At 35.3% G+C, this 18,524-nt stretch overlaps 1 protein-coding gene across 15 annotated transcripts in view; it reads left to right on the top strand.

Annotated features, from left to right (window-relative positions):
- SGCG (sarcoglycan gamma) overlaps window positions 1-18,524 on the top strand; it is a 143,056-nt gene that overhangs the window by 57,314 nt on the left and 67,218 nt on the right. For 13 of the 15 annotated variants that reach the window (XM_068930224.1, XM_068930237.1, XM_068930225.1 and 10 more), the window contains 2 exons: window positions 2,310-2,507; window positions 18,194-18,295. In XM_068930224.1, the coding sequence (XP_068786325.1) occupies window positions 2,313-2,507; window positions 18,194-18,295 (297 nt within the window). In that variant the 5' untranslated portion in view covers window positions 2,310-2,312. The remainder of the gene's footprint in view (window positions 1-2,309; window positions 2,508-18,193; window positions 18,296-18,524) is intronic. The other 2 variants (XM_068930234.1, XM_068930236.1) reach the window with 1 other exon arrangement.

Below are 18,524 nucleotides of genomic sequence, written 5' to 3'. Positions count from 1 at the left end.
TGTCTTGTGAAGGGGGTTTATGTTGCTACAGAAGTTTCTCTAGCTCTCATCTATCTCATTTCTTGTTATAGTGACCCTTTACATGTATGTGGAATGAAGGAAAGAATAAGAAACTCAGAGGATTTCCCATGTTAGAATATTACGTAGTTGTATGGTACTATATTTGGGCAAGAACTGTGCAGGTAATTTCTCTAAGTGTATCTGTTAGTGTCACCAGAGAGCAGTTGCTGCATTCTATCCTGTAAGTTTTAGTGTTCATGAGAATGAGAAACCTGTGCAGAAGCAAGGGTAAAGATTTTCCCAAGTGCTTTATGGAGTCCATTGTATGTATAAATGTCCCAATTTATCTTAACTTGGCAGAACGTGGTAAAAAAGGTTTAGGAGAAAAGGCAGCTTCTCTATGAGTGATATAACTTGTTATACAATGATTAGTGAGACAGCAACAAAACAGGCTCATAAATACACAATATGCTGTCATCAGTACTAGGTGCTTGAAAAATGCCTAGAACTGAAAAATATAATCTGATCTTTTTAAGCAAAAGTACTTCACACTGTCAATATTAACTACCATCTTGTAAATCTAAAAATTTTATTATAATAATGCCAATTTATATCAGAATCTGTGATTCTCTGCTAATATATCTTTACACAATTTTTGAAATTTTCAGCTAATGACAGGTTTTATCTACACAGGATCATGGGTTATTGGGACTGATAGCAGCAACAAATTAATGAAAATATTGTCTCATTATGGCTGTAGCAGAGTTACATTATGAACTGCCAGTGATCAAGTGTCATTTTTTATATGAATAAGCAATAAATTATAACTTTGAAAGATTTTCTGAATTGCAAATTTTTCAGTAAAAAATTGAAAAATAAGATGAATACTGCACATGTGCAAAGAGATAGATAATAATGCATGAACTTCAGTTTAATTGTAAACTTATATTGTATTCTCTGATTTGTAGATTTGTTGGAAGCTATGTAACACAAAAGACAGACGTATTTCTACAGATAAGGGTCAGAACTGAGAGCCACGAGCTTGTTAAAGACACAGGATGGCTGTGCAGGAGACTTAGAAAGAGCTTCTTTAATGATTTGGAGTAATTTAGCAGTTGGGCAAGGATATAATTTAATAGTGTTTTGAAAATTGTGTGTGCTGACAATAGTGATCTAATTCCCAGGAGTAAATTCAGAATTGAGAGGAGGCCTCATGTGAAATCTGTCTGAAGGCACTCTCATTTGGGAACATACTCTTGCAGGGAAGTGGAGCCGTTCTTGGATGTGGGATTCCCTTAGAGTTGCCTGGCTCATAGGAAGTACTTGAATTTACGATACCTATTTTCTTTTTGACATGTATTGTGTTTTTTTTTTCTTTTTGTATCAGCGGAAATGAGAGAGATGTCACCTACTGTTGCTCTTGATAAGCAGCTTCAGCTGTTGAGGTTTTATTCTCTCAGCTCAAATATGCAGGTTTATGAATGGTTTGAATTGTTGATGATTGCTATACTGTAAAGGTGGAAATCACTTCCTCATGTTTTAAGGAAGTGTAGTCCAATAAGATCTATCTAAATTTAAAAAAAATATGTCTTTGAGATATATAATACAGAGTAAAGGACATGATATTTCCCATGAAGTAATTTTTTTACTGCTAATACATCTTTAAATATTAATATCTGATAAGGAATTGAGAAATCATGATTTCTTTTACAATATTAAGAACTATTTCACTTATTTGTATACAGGTTTTGAAGCTTAGTATATTATATTTTGGCATTCCAGTGATATGCAGTTTAGTTTTGCAACACAAAGAATGCATGTGGTTACTGAATTGAGGACAAAATATATAGAAATGTTTTTAAATCCTGTCCTATCCTATCCTTGCAAGATAGAAACAATTTATTAACCATTAGCAACAGCAGTTCTGTTGTAAAATAATATTATTCTGTGACCCGCAGATTATGATGTGATTCTTTTAGATATTTATGATGAGGGAGTTAGAGTATTATGAAAATTGGAAGGAAAGTTTTGCCATTCTATTTAGCATAAAATAAATTTGCACCTACTGGAAATAGCAGTTAATGCAGTTAATAAGTTAAAACCACCCCACATTGTGTATATCAAAAAGTAAGATATGTTATTAATTTAAATGGGCCATGACGAAAATGTTTTCCAGGCAAAATTCTGCAAGAATTTCTAGTTTCTAATAACTTGCTATTAGTTATATCTTAATATTTACTTTGAGTTTCTTATGTGTTTTTTTTAATTAACTCAAATAACTAATCAATCTCTTTTTTTTCATTATATAGCAGATGGTACGTGAACAATACACAACAACAACACCAGGCACTAGCCTAGAGAGGCCAAAGAATGAATATGTCTATAAAATTGGCATTTATGGCTGGAGAAAGCGTTGTCTCTACCTGTTTGTTCTCCTTCTGCTGATCATCCTAGTTGTGAATTTTGCTTTGACAATTTGGATTCTTAAAGTGATGTGGTTTTCTCCAGTAAGTGTCTTCTTTAATTTCCCATTCTTTTTCTAGTCATATTCTGTTCTTTTTCCTGCCTCATTACTTCACTTATTTCTTATATTCATCAGCTTCTCTGTATGTTATTCATGGTTCTTTTTTATTCCTTCTCAATTGTAATTTGTACTTTGGCTGAAAGTATATATAAAATACCTATCTTTGAAGATACTTATCCATCTATAATTTCTGTATTAGTGATAATCTTTAAGATATTGAAGTCGTTGATGCCTTTTATTGAAGTAAAGTCTAACTGCAGTGAAAAGAATGTATTTTACTTTTATCTCATAGTCTGTTTAGTTTTTTAAAATGTATTTTCTGTAATTTTATCTTCCACAGAATTCCGTACTGTGAAAATGTTGCTGACAGTTAATGGTTTTTCTTAGCTGTCTTCTCCTGTTTATCAGTGTCTAAAATTTAACAATTTATTAGGCCGATTAATTAGAGGCCAGAGATAATTAATACTACTTCATGCTTTAGGCTAAGCAGCTCTGTTATTCAGGAATAAGTGTAATAACTTTCCACTGTGATATATATGTTAATATTTATAACATAATGTTGCATGTAGCAGATTAATAGGTAACTTAGGAAGTCTGCAAGATGTAACTATTGCCAGAATGCAATAAAATGCATGAGTGAATAGCAGAGCTAAACTAATTTATTCCTAAAATGTAGTCATGATATACAGATGATTTGAATAGACTTGCTATAACAAAAACAATAATAGTAAATTCCTACTGCTCTGCCCCTACCATTGAAGAAGGAGTGTTATACTAAAGTTCCAATCATCTGTCTTTATTATGCCTCTATCACTAAATGAAGGGCATTTTATGTTCATACAAGCATTTCTATACTCTGCTTTCTTTTACTTTATATAGGTGAATTTTAAGTGCTACTTGCTAATATAGTTATTACTGCTTGAATTCTCATAAAGTTCTTTCCCTCGCATAAATTTTTGTCAGCGGTGTTACTGTCATACATGGTACAGATGCAGAACATCTTAAATAGTGGAGATTTTCTGTTATATAGTTCATAAGGATGATGTACACTTAGTGACTGTACATCATGAATCACACCGAATGTGAAAAAGTAAAATTATTTAAAATTGTTTTCTGGTGACTCATTTTTTAAAAAGGAGTCTTTAAATTAATTTTCGGTTGTTTTTTCTTCTGTACGGAATTGGATATTTGTATCAGTCAGGTCTAAAATAATAAAATATCAGAAGCTCCATTTTCAGGAACTAATATCGCCTACTGCTTATCTACGAGGAAGGCACTAAATGCCTCAGTCTGCTGACCCACAATATTTTCATGCCTTGACAAAAAGAGCAGTGGGATAACAGCTCAAGTAATGCAGGCTTATATCCTTGCACAGGGTGGACTATAAATTCTATGATTATAAGGGTTTTCCCTAATTTTCTGTTAAAAATTCTGTATTTCTGACATATACAGTTAAATAGTGACTCAACAGTAACATCTTCATTCATTTAGGATAATTCTAGGAAAATATCAAATTCAGCTATAGAACAGTAAGAACATGTGTCCAAAGCACAGGCATATGTCACAATTCCCATTTTGTAGGATAAAAGTTCTTTCTCTTTTTGTAAAACATCCTTAAATCTTTGGTAAAATAATAACTTGGAGTATACTAAAATTACATGCTCTGTCTATTCATCTTATAGTATTAATGAAACTAGGAACAGAGCTTCAACAAGCTCTGGCATAGAATTGATCCAAGGACACATCTCCTATCTCAACCCGAAAAACAGACTATGTAATAAATTCTAACAAACAAGGTAAGCTGATAAAGGAAAACATGAAACAGGTAAAGACGTGGAGCAAGATGAACAGATTTTAATCTCCTTGTAGAAATTTGGAAGGATGATGAAAGAAGGACTCTTTTCTGAACTCCATTGTTTCAAAGGCCTTCAGAATTAAACAGATAAGAAAAACCTGTATGGAATTTCTTATCATTTCATAAAAGGAAAGTGGCAGATTACACACTCTGGACTTCAGGAGAGTAGGCTTGGCTTATTTAGGGAAATGGTAGGTGAGGTCCCATGAGAGGCAGCTCTGAAGGGTACAGGAGCTCAGGAAAGGTGGCAGGTCTTTAAAGACAGCATCATCCAAATGCAAGAATGATCCATCCCGCTACTTAGAAAGACAAGTAAATACAGCAGGAAGACGGGTAGATGTAGCATGGCATGGCTGAGCAGGGAACTCTTGACAAAGCTCCAATGCAAAAAGGCAGTACACAGGAGGGGGAGGTCAGGACAGGCTACAAAGGAAGAATTTAAAAATCTGCCTGGGCACATAGGGGTGCTGTTAGGAAAGCCAGAGCTCAGCTGCAGTTGAAACTTACAAGGGACATCAAGGGCAACAAGAAGAGCTTCTACGGCTACGTTAGTAGCAAAGGTTTGAAGAGGAAAAATGTGTGCTCATGGCTAAAAGGGCTGGATGATTTAGTAACAGCAGACAGACAAGGCTGACGTACTCATTGCTTCCTTTGCCTCAGTCTTTGCCAGCAAGGTTTCTGAGGCCTCTGTGCTTAGTGAAAGGGTCCAAGGTGAATGACCGGCAGCGGATGAGGGTCAAGTCAGGGATTAATTGAAAGAACATGACCCACACAAGTCCATGGGACCAGATGGGCTGGATCCAGTGGTGCTGAGAGAATCAGCTGATTCCCTTGCAAAGTCACCTTCTGTCATATTTGAAAGGTCACGGAGATTGGGGAGATCCCCAACAAGTGGAGGAAGTCAAGTGTTGCACCCATCTTCAAAAAAGGCCAGAAGGACAATCCAGGGAATTACAGGCTGGTCAGCCTCACTGCAGTGTTTGCATGCATGCCCAGTGATAATCAGATAATTTAATTGCAGGAATATTAGTACATCTATATCTATCTGACATGTAAGAAAGAGTTCTGAGGATCTGTATTTTGGAATTTGATTCTTAAATTATTTATATATCTCCCATGCTAACATATGCCCAACAAACCAAATCCATATTGACGTGACTCTAGGAGGCTGCATGACTGGCGAACACTTTGGAAAAGACAGTGTTGAGCTAATCTATCTAACAGTGCTTTACACAACACATAGCATCTGAAAGCTTTACAGAGGTTAGCTGCTCAGTAGGAGGTATAAAAAAGAAGTATTTGGCCTCTGGGTGAGTTTGTTCCATGACTAATGCATGATTTTACAACTATAATCTTTATTTTCTGAACTGCTTGCATTGCTGCAGACTGGTATTTCTGAGTTTGATTTTTTTTTCTTTTCTCGTTTTTACTTTTCCCTTCTCTGTATATTCTTTAAAGAAAACTAGGTTCATAATATTGATTTCACGTTTTCTCCTGAATGTAACAATCTTTAGCTGTCCTCCCCTGCTGTCACATACAAAATTAGTATTCAGGTCTTCAAAACTTCACCCATAATACCAATACATTATCCACATAATAATCAGTGAAGACTTGGACCAAAACTTTTAAGTTATTATTGCATTTGATGGATTATTAGCATAAGTGTTCTAAAATTCAGGTGTGAAAAATGCACCTGATCAGATGATTACCACTTCTGATTCAAAAGGAATTCTTTTTCAGAGACCCCACATTAATTCAATTATGGTAGCATTCAGTTATATAGTGTCAAAGATTATTGATAATTTCTTTTTAGCCACTGATGGAGAAACACATGGTTCCCTGTGTTACTGTGGAAACCACAACTGTCAGGGTATCCTGGAATAAGAAAGGTCAAGGAGATTCTGTACTATATTTCATGCTAGTAAGGATGAGTAAAAATGAAAAAAGAGTGTTTCCCAGGGTAACTAGTTGCCTTCCTCCAGTATGTAGTTTAGGGCCAGACTCCCTGGTGCCCAGCGACAGGACAAGAAGCAATGGGCACAAACCGAAATACAGGAAGTTCTGTCTGAACATCAGGAAAAACTTCTTGACTGTGAGGGTAACTGAGCATGGGAACAGGTTACCCAGAGAGGCAGTGGAGTCTCCTTTGCAGGAGATATTCAAAACCCGCCTGGATGCAATCCTGGGCAATGTGCTTTAGATGACCCTGCTTAAGCAGGGAGGTTGGACTAGGTTATCTCCAGAGGTCCCTACCAACCTCATCCATTCTGTGATCTAGTGTAGGTTTTCCTCTGAAAAGTTTTTTAACCACAGTGTAAGAGAGACAAATAGGTCTTTATGGCTCTGACTGTGCTATCAGTCAAACTACTGATTTGAACCTGCCGTCAATCCCATATTCTCCTGCCATTCATGTTAAGCCTTACTTGGGTTCTGAATCACTAATGAGAGGAAATTCAAGCCCTTATGCTAAGCTTTGAAACAATCTGTAGCTTACCTTATCACAACAGGAGTGAACTTGATTGTGAAGGGTCAAGCATGCTATGTCCAGTCTAGCAATGCATTTTTGAAACATGGTTCTTCCTAAGAACAGGACAAATTTTAGCCTACTCCTATGCCTCCACTTCAGATTCAGGCAATGAGAAGTAAGAAGGTCTGTCTGTGCATTTAAACTAGAGATTGGTCTCTACCTCCACTTTTTGTTTTATATGCACGTATTTCTGGCACTGGAACAAATTGTCCACCTATAGCAACTATACTAACAAATATAGGGTTTTCCAAGTATCTTTCAAAGGGATTTTCTTCTTCTGGCCCACTTGTAGTTAGTGAGTGTGCTACCCATATATCCATCACCAACAACTTTTATCACAGAGCTCCAACTCTCCTCATCCTCTTGGGGTTTCATTGGCAATTAATAATGAACACAGACAAACTATTAAATAGAATTTTTAAAATTATTTTCCAAAGTTTTCTATAAGACATTGTCAATTTGTTAATATTTAATTGTATGAGAAAATACTGGAAAGCTAACTACATATAATTTGCTAAACAATGGCTATATACATTAGTTGGTAGATAATGATACAAGTCTAGATCTGTATATGAATATTATATGTATTTTCAAATATATTAACTGATTATATGGTTAAGTACTTAAGTAAAAAACTTCTTAAGTACTTGGCAAGGTCAGACACCTAGGATAAAGAGGATGACTTAAGGAAATGGAAAAAATATGAAACTATAAATGATGTGAGGGATCAAGAAAGGAAAATTTTAACTGAAAATCAAGACGACTTCCTGACAGTGAGACGTAGTAGACTGTGTAATAGCATGCCATATTAAATTGGGAATGCCCAATCATTTGCAACATTTAAAACTAGACTAGACAGCAATAAAAATGTACTGTAAAGAACACACTTTCACAGCAAGAGCTCTCCTTCACTGCGAGGACGTACACTAATGAACTTGTAGATCCTTTCTGCTTTTTTTCTAGCAATATTATTCTGTGTTTTATCATTAACAGTGCGTGTTCCATGAAATTAGTTACCATTCTGAGGATGCTACATTTTTTTAAGTCAAATTTAAAGTGTTTGTTTACTTACTTACTTACAAATTCTCATCCTAATTTTTACTAAAACATTCTCTTGTCAGAGCACTGATAGTTCCATCAGTGATATTCATAGTGATATTCCTAAATAAGTCTGATCAGTTATATTTTGCTATTTTGTTTCCAGTTAAAGTAAATCTAATTTGTCTCCAGGCAGGCCACAGTCATTCCCATTGTCTCTGTCAGAGACAATAAATATTTAAATATTTTGTGCAAACAGGAATAGCTACAAAAAGAGATATTGAGATACCTATTGTATAAAATCAGTTATCCAAGAATGTAAAACTTCTCAACAATGTGATATATACATATATATATATAAAACATGTATTTCCTTAAAGTAAAAGCATCTGATTAGTCTGAACTATACTATGAATTAATCTGTGTTTATGTAAAACAGTATAGAAGAACACTTGTTTAAATGAAGAAATTTAAGTTTACTGTTGTTGGAATAATTTATAATATTGTTAAAGTTTTAACAATCCTAAGTACAGTGAGATTATAGTGTATAAATGGAGTTTTGACACTGGACAGGTGAGCTCAGAATGGTATGATTGCAGCTCCTGATTCTGCTTTACGAATTTAGGTTAACCCATGCAACTCAAAATTAAGCTATTCGTGGCAAACTTTCTGCTAGTGGAAAACCAGACATTCTGGACGCTTGGTGTGATATACCTTCTCCTCTTCTGAGCCTTGATGGTTTCAGTAACATTGTAACACACAAGTGCACATTTTCATCATTTTGCACATGTATTGTTGCTCCCAGGACCACGCAGTGCTCTTCTAATGTAGGAAATAAAAATAACAATGCATGGAGCTCAAAAGTGACCTGAAAAAGGTCTCCGTTCATGGAACTTTGTTTTTTTCTAGTGCTATCAGCTGACTACATAAAAGACTACCCTTCTAAAAAACCCTACAGGTTTTTTATATATCTTTAGATCATCATATATCCAACAAGACTATTACACAGATTCACCTATTCCGTGCAAATTTACTGTAATATTTCTTACAATAATGTAAGTGCACACAGTGATGTAAACGAGCAGCATTTCTAAAGTGTGGGACCCAGGGGCTTCCCAGTGCCTAGCTCCAAGTGTACACCCTGTTTGCACCTTGACTGCATGAGATCCATCTCCCATCCCCCAAGCACCCTGTTGCTTGCAGGAGTGTTGGCTTGCTGGTCTCTTCCTGCTCATCATCCACTTTCCGAACTGCTGTACTGATACAGGTGATCAGGGGACAAAGACTGTGAGATATGCTGAGAAGCACACCTGTTCTGCAATCTAGTGTCCAAAGAGTCTAGCCCAACATACTGAAATAACCAGAAGATAGAGAATTTGAAACATTTAGTTTTAAATTTTATTTCTGTGATCCATATACAAATACAGTACCTACATTCATGTATAAAAATTCCACTGTTTGATCAAAAACTTTCACTGTGCACAGTTTCTCAATTGCTATTTTTCAAGGTGGGACTACTAGGATGCATCTAGTGTCAAATTATTTTGAGTCTGACACTAAATGACCCGAGCCTGCTGAACTCTCAGAAATCAGTGAGACTGAAAAGTAATCACTGTTCTCAAATGATGGCTCCTTAACATATACATGTATTTACATTATATACCATGTTCCTGTTTATGTATTATCTGTCGTGTTAGTACTTGTAGCTAACAAATACCTTTTGTATGTTTGTGCAACGTCTAGCTCAAGGGACCAGTAAGCCTCACAAGACTATGATAGTACAATAAATATTATGTAACCGTCAATTTCCTGCTAAACAGATTCAACCTCTGATAAGATTAATCCAAAATTAAAAGTCCATTCTCCTAAAATATAGAGTACTCTGGCTTGCAGTCAATTTCAAGAATATTAATATTGGTTTGCACTTTTGGAGTTCTGTTGTTTATTGGTTCTCTCTCTTATCTCACATAGAAACCTACATAGAAATTATGTTTCTGTATAGATTTTTCATACAAGACCACTGCGTAGAAGACAAATAGATTCAGAATTTAATCTGTCATTCTTCAGAAAAATCATGCAATAGTCCATGGCTAAGTCATGCATGAATTTTTTCATTGGTGAAGAGTAACACGAAATTCAATGAGTTCTATGATTTTTTACAGCTCTTCAAATAAGATTTTAAGGCTTTCAGATCTATAACAAAGATTCTACTAGTACCTTCACTTCACTTCACTTACAATTCCCCAAATTTGTAAAATCCAGAAGCACCTGACCATTGTTACAATTTGTTCCATGCCTTTTTTATCTAGCATATTTTTTTGCGTTGTGAGCAATTCATTTTAAGAAACCTCTCTGCCCCACCCAGAGAAGTAAATGGAAAGTCTACATTTTTGGTTCCTCAAAGACCTTCCACAGCTCTTATCAGATCTCCACACCTTATACTTCCCTAGTGGCCTAAAACTTATATCTTTAGTTTTGTCTGTTAATTATTTACTCTGATTGTCTTTATTCCTTTTCCTGTGTACACCTTACAATGGTCTCATATGTTTGAAAGAAAATATTTCTCTTTTGGCATTTAAGATTTCTTCCAGATAAAATTTGTTTTTGTGACTTAATATCTGCTCAAACAAAATGATTATGAGAATTCGTATTTCTCCACATTTAGATTGCCTAATATACAGCTCTACTCAGTAATTACTAAACTGTTCCAAATATATATTTCTGCATACACACAGTTGTGGGGAAAATGTGAATAAGTGTAATAACATAAACAAGACAGGAATAAAATGTAATTGAATGAAAAACTTCTTATTAACTTTTGCGGGAAGTACATGAATTGTCCTAGAAGTTTCACCCACGCAAGTCACAGGTTAAGGTACTGCTCTGACTCGCCCTGCTCTCCAGCAGGGCAAGAGAAGACCCAAAGAAATGATGGCCTTCAAGAACATGTTTTTAAGTTACGTGGTCCACTGCTGACTTCTGTTGAAAAATTGATTTCATGAGTGCAAAATGTAGGCATTTTTTTCAAAATTTTATTATTTCATCTTGAAACAAATAAAAAAATGCATTATCTTTGAAAATGTATGAAAATATATAAAGTGTAACACATTTGAAAATATATGGTCCTAGACATGGAGTAAGGGATAGATTGAAACTATGATTCTTATCAAAAATTCCAAACATAATCAAAGAATTACAAAGGCCTGTTACAAAGGCCAGAACTGAGTTTGCTGTGATGCACTGTAGGGAAAATCAAAAAGAAGTAGATTAGTTTTCCCTTCCGTTTTGCTGGAGAAGAGTTATGAAAATGTCCTTTCCAATAATATAATTAAAGAACCCTCATAGTAGGTGTTTGCTGTTATATAAAAAATCTTCTCTGTGGTCACAGATACTGCGCGGTACAAATTTTTTTGACATAAATAAAAAATGATCATGATAACAATTAGCCAAGGTAACCAAAGCTTCATCCTTACACTTTCTTTATCAGTACTGCCTAGATGAGGGTAAGGATGGGCAATGCAGAACACAGTTGTGTTATTATTGGAGATGAACTATTTTTAGTTACAGTAGACTGCAGTGGTTACTATTTAATACAATAATATAATCTTAAAATAAATTTGCATGATAGCTGCAAGACAATGTACAGAAAAATATTTTACTCATTCTGTTCACACAGAGCTATGCATAGATTTGTTCCACAGTGCTTTTTGAGAGACATACAATCTCTTTTTCCTTTAAATTTCTTTCTCCATATTTGGGTCATCTTATTTATTTTGACAGCAAATTCTATCAGGGTGGAGATGCCTGTTACTGTGTACTTACACAAGGCATAGAGCACTGAGACCATAAGATCAAATGTGCCCAAGTTTAAAAGCTGAGACTACTCAATCCGTAGTCTGTGTAATCAGATACACTATACAAATACTCCTGATTCCTCAGACAAATTCAAGAAATAAACATCATGCACTATTGTTCACAGGAAAGTCCTTTCTGACAATTTTTATGAATCAAAGGACAAGACATAATTCCTTTTCTTTAACTAAGCTGCATAATTATAAATGTTATCATGATAAAATTAATTAGCCAGCCTTTTAAAAATACAGTTTCTGAATAAATGTATGCAACGCTGGGAATAGCAGTGCATTTTTCTAATGCTGAGTAGACTGGTCGCATAAGACATGCTAGATGTAATGACATTCTTACTAGCAGAGCATTATCCAGCTTTAAAATGTCTGTCCATGGGGTACAGAACTAGAAACAGAATTTGATCCTCTCTGAACAAGGAAACAGAGCTCAAGCTATTTTAGGAAGCTATTTTTTCCTCCTGAGTTATACCTGTTTTGATTAATACTTTTCGCTATTTCAGAAAGACTGTTGTTCTGTATATCAGAACAAAGAGGACCTGAAAATATCTTGAAAGCATGCATCTTAAATATTCATTCTGTTTTATAAATGAAATCTCATCAGAAATAGACAGATGCTGAATTTGCATCCTTTATATCCATTTCCTTACACAACTGTTGAGTTCAAAGTGGACATCTGCATTCTTAGAACATGGAATATTAATTACCTGCATTCCAACTTTATCTGGTATGGGTATTTTAGGCCTTATGCAGCCATTTGCTGGCCAGGTGAGATGATTAACTTTGATACCAGTAAGTATTAAATAAACCTCTTACCCATTGGAATGCTTGCTGTTGCTGAATGCTCCAATATGGCCAAGATCTTCAACAGAAAAGATCCCATTGTCATCTAAGAACAAGTGTCAGATAACCTTCTCTGTGTGAGCCCAGGAAACAGAATCCTTGCAACAGAAAATGAGATGAGGCATCAGCAATGTTGTTATACCAAGCATGTACTTAGCTCCAAAACAGATATTTTAAGTCAAACAGAGAGTCTCATCAGATTCATTACCAATCCTGTTTTTGCTGATTGCTCTTTAACAATCTCTACCCACAGCCCTATTATCTCAATGAAACAGTACACTCTTGTTTGCAAAGCAAGTTCTCTAAATAGTAATTGCTGCAAGAAATACTGCAGTGAAAGCTGGATCTATAAAACCATTAATTGAACTACCTTTGGGGCACAACAAATGATATCTCAGTTTGAACTTGCCAAGGTCTTTCCCTGATTTGACCTAGAAGTAAGATATAACTATTCTATAACTATGAAAAGGTATTACCTGAATGAAAATACTGCATCATATCTATTCTGAAGTTAATAACTTTACCCATTCTTATCGGTATCTACATTATGTATGGACTCTTAATAGTAAGAAAATTTGGAATATTCAGGGAGCAGGTATTACAAATCAAATATGCTATTAACTCCTGAGAGAAGAACCACTTTTATGTGAATTGAGTGTATATTAAAGCTAATGCTTGAATGGTCTTCAAATTTAACTGTGTCAACCATCTTAACATATGGATTAGCCTGTCTTTTCAGTATTTGATATCTTTCCAAAGTGGGAAAATACACATCTTCCTTTGCAGTTCTTAGCTGATAGACCAGAAGCTGAATTTCCATTGTTTAGAGAAATGTAAGGACTGCAGTTGAGCCTAACACGCTGAAAAGATGCAGGAACAGTGATGATATGATGTAAGAAGAAGAGTGGTTGACCCGATATAGCGAGCCCCGACGTGTGTCAGTTTCTGTGTTGTAAGGAAAATGCAAGTTATGGTTATTGGTTTTAATTGGGTGGCTAGAAACATTCATCATAAACAGAATAAATGTTCCTCATGCCTCATCCTCATTTCTAAGGGCCATGAGCCTACAGCAGATGAGCAATTACATTGTTATAATGGCTTGGAAGATAAATCATCTCATGATCTTTTGAATCCTTAAGTCATAAACAGCATGAGACCCAGCTGCAGTGATACCTTCTTGAAAGCACAAGCCATTGTACATGCAAGAAACCTAGACCTGCAGCTACTGGTTTCCGCTCTGAGTAGTCCCATCTCTGTGTATCTCTTTCCATGTGACTGTTTTGGTCGTGAGCTGGAGCAGCAGGTTTCACTATGACAGCATATGAAAGAGGGAAAGTTCCTACATCCTCAGCTTTAACAAAATAGGCTCTCAGTGCTAGCCATACCAGTCCTGTCAAACTAGCTTTCTCCAGTCCTTTCTCATTTTTCCAGAACACAGATATTCATAGCCATAAGAAGAAAGCCATTCCACCAGGCCCATCAGGATGACTTTTGGAACATTTTGGTCCTAATGAAGGACTCACTCTTCCACATCCCTCTGAAAGAGGCTTCACAGCCTTCCCACAGTTTGTGGACATACTACACTTCTCTACTGGCTTTGTGGAGCATGGAACTGCTTAACCTAATTTCAGAGGAAAATGATTTTAGATTTATCATGTGCAAGAGAATGATAATCCAAAATGGTCCTCCATCCAGATGCTCCATAGCACCATGAAGCTTAACTAAGATTCTAGTAGTGTTTGCTACTCATTTCAGGTGGTTTGGAGTATCGCTATCTAGACAATTGGCTGAATAGCTGCCAAATACTCTTTAGAACATGATTTTTGATTCAAAGAGTGTTTTGGTGAGCTTGTGTGAGGCTTGAACCCACTTAGAGTCTGAATTTATTAAAGAAGCCCTAGTCCCGATTTCTACAAGCACTTACCTCCTTAAGAACATTTTCAAATAATGAAAAAAAAGCTTCTACTGCTGTTAAATGCATCCTATTACTCCAACTACAAACTGCATAGCCTTAAAACAAACAGCTGGTTGCACCTTTGTGAATGCTAACGCTAAATTGCATTATTGGTGCCTAAGGGTTTGACTGTTGCCAGTCATTCCCACAGCAGTCAGCTCCTTACAGCGACAGCAAAATCCGCTCAGTGTCTACAGAGATAAATCATTTCATCCTCCTCTTCTATACAAGTCAGTCCTTGCCTTGCTGACGGTTTTATCTGAGTAGTTCGTAACCACAGAGTCTCAGGGTCAAACATACAACACTGTGTTAAAGTTAAGGGTCCGCCCGCTCAAGCAGTGACAGTCATCAGCATCAGGATAGCAGGAGTCCAGATTTATGATACACCCCCTATGTTTAATGAAACACTTTTTCTTCCTGATCAATAGCTTATTATGTAATTGCATCGCTTTCTGCATCTAACTGACATTTGGATCCTTTGCTCACATCAGTAGCAATATTTTTATTCAATGCTTTGAACAGGAATAGAACCAAATCCTTGAAACTGAAAGCATCAGTGTTGTGCATCAGTGCAAAAGTTGACTGTGTACTTAGTAAATAATAATTGGCTTCTCCTAAACTATTTGTGCTGCGATGTAAGAGGCAGAGTGGTTGCTGAGAGAACGTTATGTGTAACTATGAGAATCTTCCTTTCTTTGGAACTTATCATTGGATCTCAGGGCTTTAAGATGGCTATTGATCCTAAAACCTTCTTTTACATTTTATGTAACTTCAATTTGCCAACTATAAAAAAAGGATAATATAATTTTCCCGTCTCACAGAACTGCAAAACTCAGTACTTTAAAATCATGAGATGCTCAGATATTTTGATAGTAAGGGAATTATAACTATTTATAGGTCACAAAGTTGATAGAAGTAAGCATCGTTATGTGAAATCCACATTTTTATTGCTCCTCTGCATGTTGCAGCGTTCGTCTGTCATTAATTTATGCAGGTGACCCAAGTCTAAATTTCCATAGGTTTATGAACTTCGTAAATGGTCAGATGATGAGAATCGATGATGAGTCTTTTAGTTTGGACACGTGCGAACAAGAACATTGTGTCAATAATTAAGCGAAGTACCTGATGAAGAAGGCAAGACATACTTGAGTACAAACAAATCCCAAGTGACATGACTGGATGAATGAAAAAACAAGAACTTATCTAAAAGTTGAAATTTTAAGTTTTGTCATATAGTATATTATTCTTGGGGTAAAAGACATTCTACTGTCTATAGGGCATTTTAAGAATAATCATTACTGCAAGATCTGAATCTATAGAAAATGTGTGCTGAGTAAATTGCATAATCTTCTTTTTCAATATCAACTTCTTTTTCAACATCAGTTATAGTTTTTTATCTCTGCGAAAAAAACCTACCTCGCAAAGCCAAAGGCAGGATAGAGATTGCCACCCAGGAGCTTTTTATTTTTCCTGAGGTGCTTCAGAGTGAGAAGTAAATTGTACTTCTTGCTCTACCTTTTTAAATTTCAGATTTGTCAATGCTGTTGTTGCATTTATGCTGTAATACACTCTTTGTTTAGTTCCTCGTATTCCAAGAAAAATGTGAAAACTGTGTTTAAACCTGATGAAGTTTAACATATAGTAGAATTTGATAAAAGAATGTTAGAAATTATAGAGACTATATAATATACTTTCACCTGGTGGGATCAGAGCAGATATCAAATCCTAATTTTGGTTAATCACATGAGAGCCAGTTCTTAGTGGTATTTATTTAGAATATCTTGATATTTTCATGTCATATTTTTCAAAAGTGCTTGTCTTAAAACCTATGAATTTTTATTGGCTGAAATGATCTCTATTTTGAGTTGCAAGTTAGAAAAGAATAGTGCCATGCTCTTCACTACAAAAACATATTTAGAAGTCACTCAGTGTTGCCTAGTAATTGGGATTATGAAAGCTGTGGGGGGTGGGGAGGTTCACAAGTATTATTCTAGTTTTGCCTCATGACATGTATCAGTATGTACATAGGCACTTTTTAAAAGCTTTGCAATTGTCCTGAATTTTGAAATTCTGTCTAATTCCACTGAAGCAAGTCAGTGCACTATACATGTCAAAGTAGTAAAATACTTAACATTGAATAACAGGTTCCATAAATAGCTGTTTAAAAAGCCTTTTTCCTTAAATAAATCACTACTGAGGAAGAATCGCAGTTGTAGTCTCCAGTGGAGTGAACTGTTGACATTACTATTTCTTACCTTATGTAATTTAAGCAAAGCTTCTTTGATTCTCTCTGCTTCTCTCTCTGCAAGCCTGTTTAAAAAAAAAAAAAAGAGCAAAAGTTTTTCACTGAAGTTTGGTTAGATAAGTTGCCCATTATATATAATCTCTTTGGAGTTAACATGCAATATTTGAAAATAATTGAAGCTTCTTAAAGCTACAACTTTTTCTCAGTGATAGGTATAATTCCTTGTATGATTAGATTGTTGATGCATTGGTAGTGGCACACCATGCATCTCCTCTTCTCTCCTTACATGGAGAACGGTCTGAAAAAAAGGTAGAGTGGAAATACTTTTTGGATCTTATTTTGTTTGTTATTTAGCTCTTCCACCTATTTCTTGTAACTTGAGACAGTTTGTACTTGGGAAATTTTTGTTTGTAGCTGAGTTGTAAGGCTGAAATATTGTCTTCTCACTATTTATATGGGGTGGGGGGGAAGCCCTTTACAATTTAGCAGAATACCTGTGAAATGTCCTTCAGCTGAAGCCTGAAAGTCCTCAGATAAGCTCCAGTCCTTCAGTCCTACTTACTGAAGGAATTCCTCACTGTGTTTTTCACCCTGTCAGTTATATGATAATGGAGAAGGAAAGAAAAAAGAAAATATAACAGAAATGAGTTGAAAAGTGAAACAGCTAGAATCTGGAGCGAGAGACTAAAAGAGAATGAGAAAAGAAGAAAAACTAACAAGTGGGTGGCAAAAAGAGAAAGCAATCAGATTGTAAAAGACATAGAGCCTTAACCTAGAGGTAGAGGAGGACAAAATAAACCAAAGAAAGAAAAAATTATTTAAAATGAAAGAAATAAGTACTGAAAATGCAAGTAAGTAAAAATCCTTCTTCTTCCCTGCAATAGGTTCAGAAGTATTACGTTTCCTGTAAAACGTACCATTGATAGGATAAATCTTGAGAAATAATCATAAAGTTTATTTTATGTGAGTTCTCATGTGTGCAAAATTTTATTTTCTTTACAAATTTTTAGAAAGAACACACAAAGGGTATTTGAGCATAGCCAATACAAATGTTCTTCCTTTTAAATTAACTACTATAACATTGTATTTTTGTCTCAAAACATTTAAAATTTACTTTAAAATTTCCCTACTTCAACACTTTTTTTATTGAAAGCTACAATTTCTCAAATAAAAATATTCATGGAATAAATGAGAAATTGTCAAAATTGTAAATGCATTAGTACAGGTATTGTTATTGGTAGACTGGAGGCAGGGAGCTCTGGAGTGGTTCAATTTATGAAATGAACAAAAAATAAATACATCAACACTACTAAAGCACACATAATTCTTGCATCTTCTCCCTAGACTGGAATGGGACATCTGCGTGTTACGAAAGAAGGTCTTCGTCTAGAAGGGGAGTCAGAATTCTTATTCCCTCTTTACGCCAAAGAAATTCATTCTCGAGTGGTAAGTGGATAATCTTTCAATAATGCTAAAATAAATGTAATGGACTTATGCAAAGTTGAATATAGGCTAAATCCAGGCACCTATCAGGAAAAAATGCACACGCACACGCATACGCACACACACATGCACATTTTTTTGCATGCCAGTAATACTATGTTGTGAAGATACATATAAAAATGTTATTGAATGTACAATGGAAGAACATGGCAGATACTTTATAAACATGGTC

Source organism: Struthio camelus, chromosome 1 (genome assembly GCF_040807025.1).
Source record: "Struthio camelus isolate bStrCam1 chromosome 1, bStrCam1.hap1, whole genome shotgun sequence".
NCBI lineage: Eukaryota > Metazoa > Chordata > Aves > Struthioniformes > Struthionidae > Struthio > Struthio camelus.
Note: the sequence above shows the minus strand (reverse complement) of the source record. Positions and strands in the feature narration are given on the sequence as shown.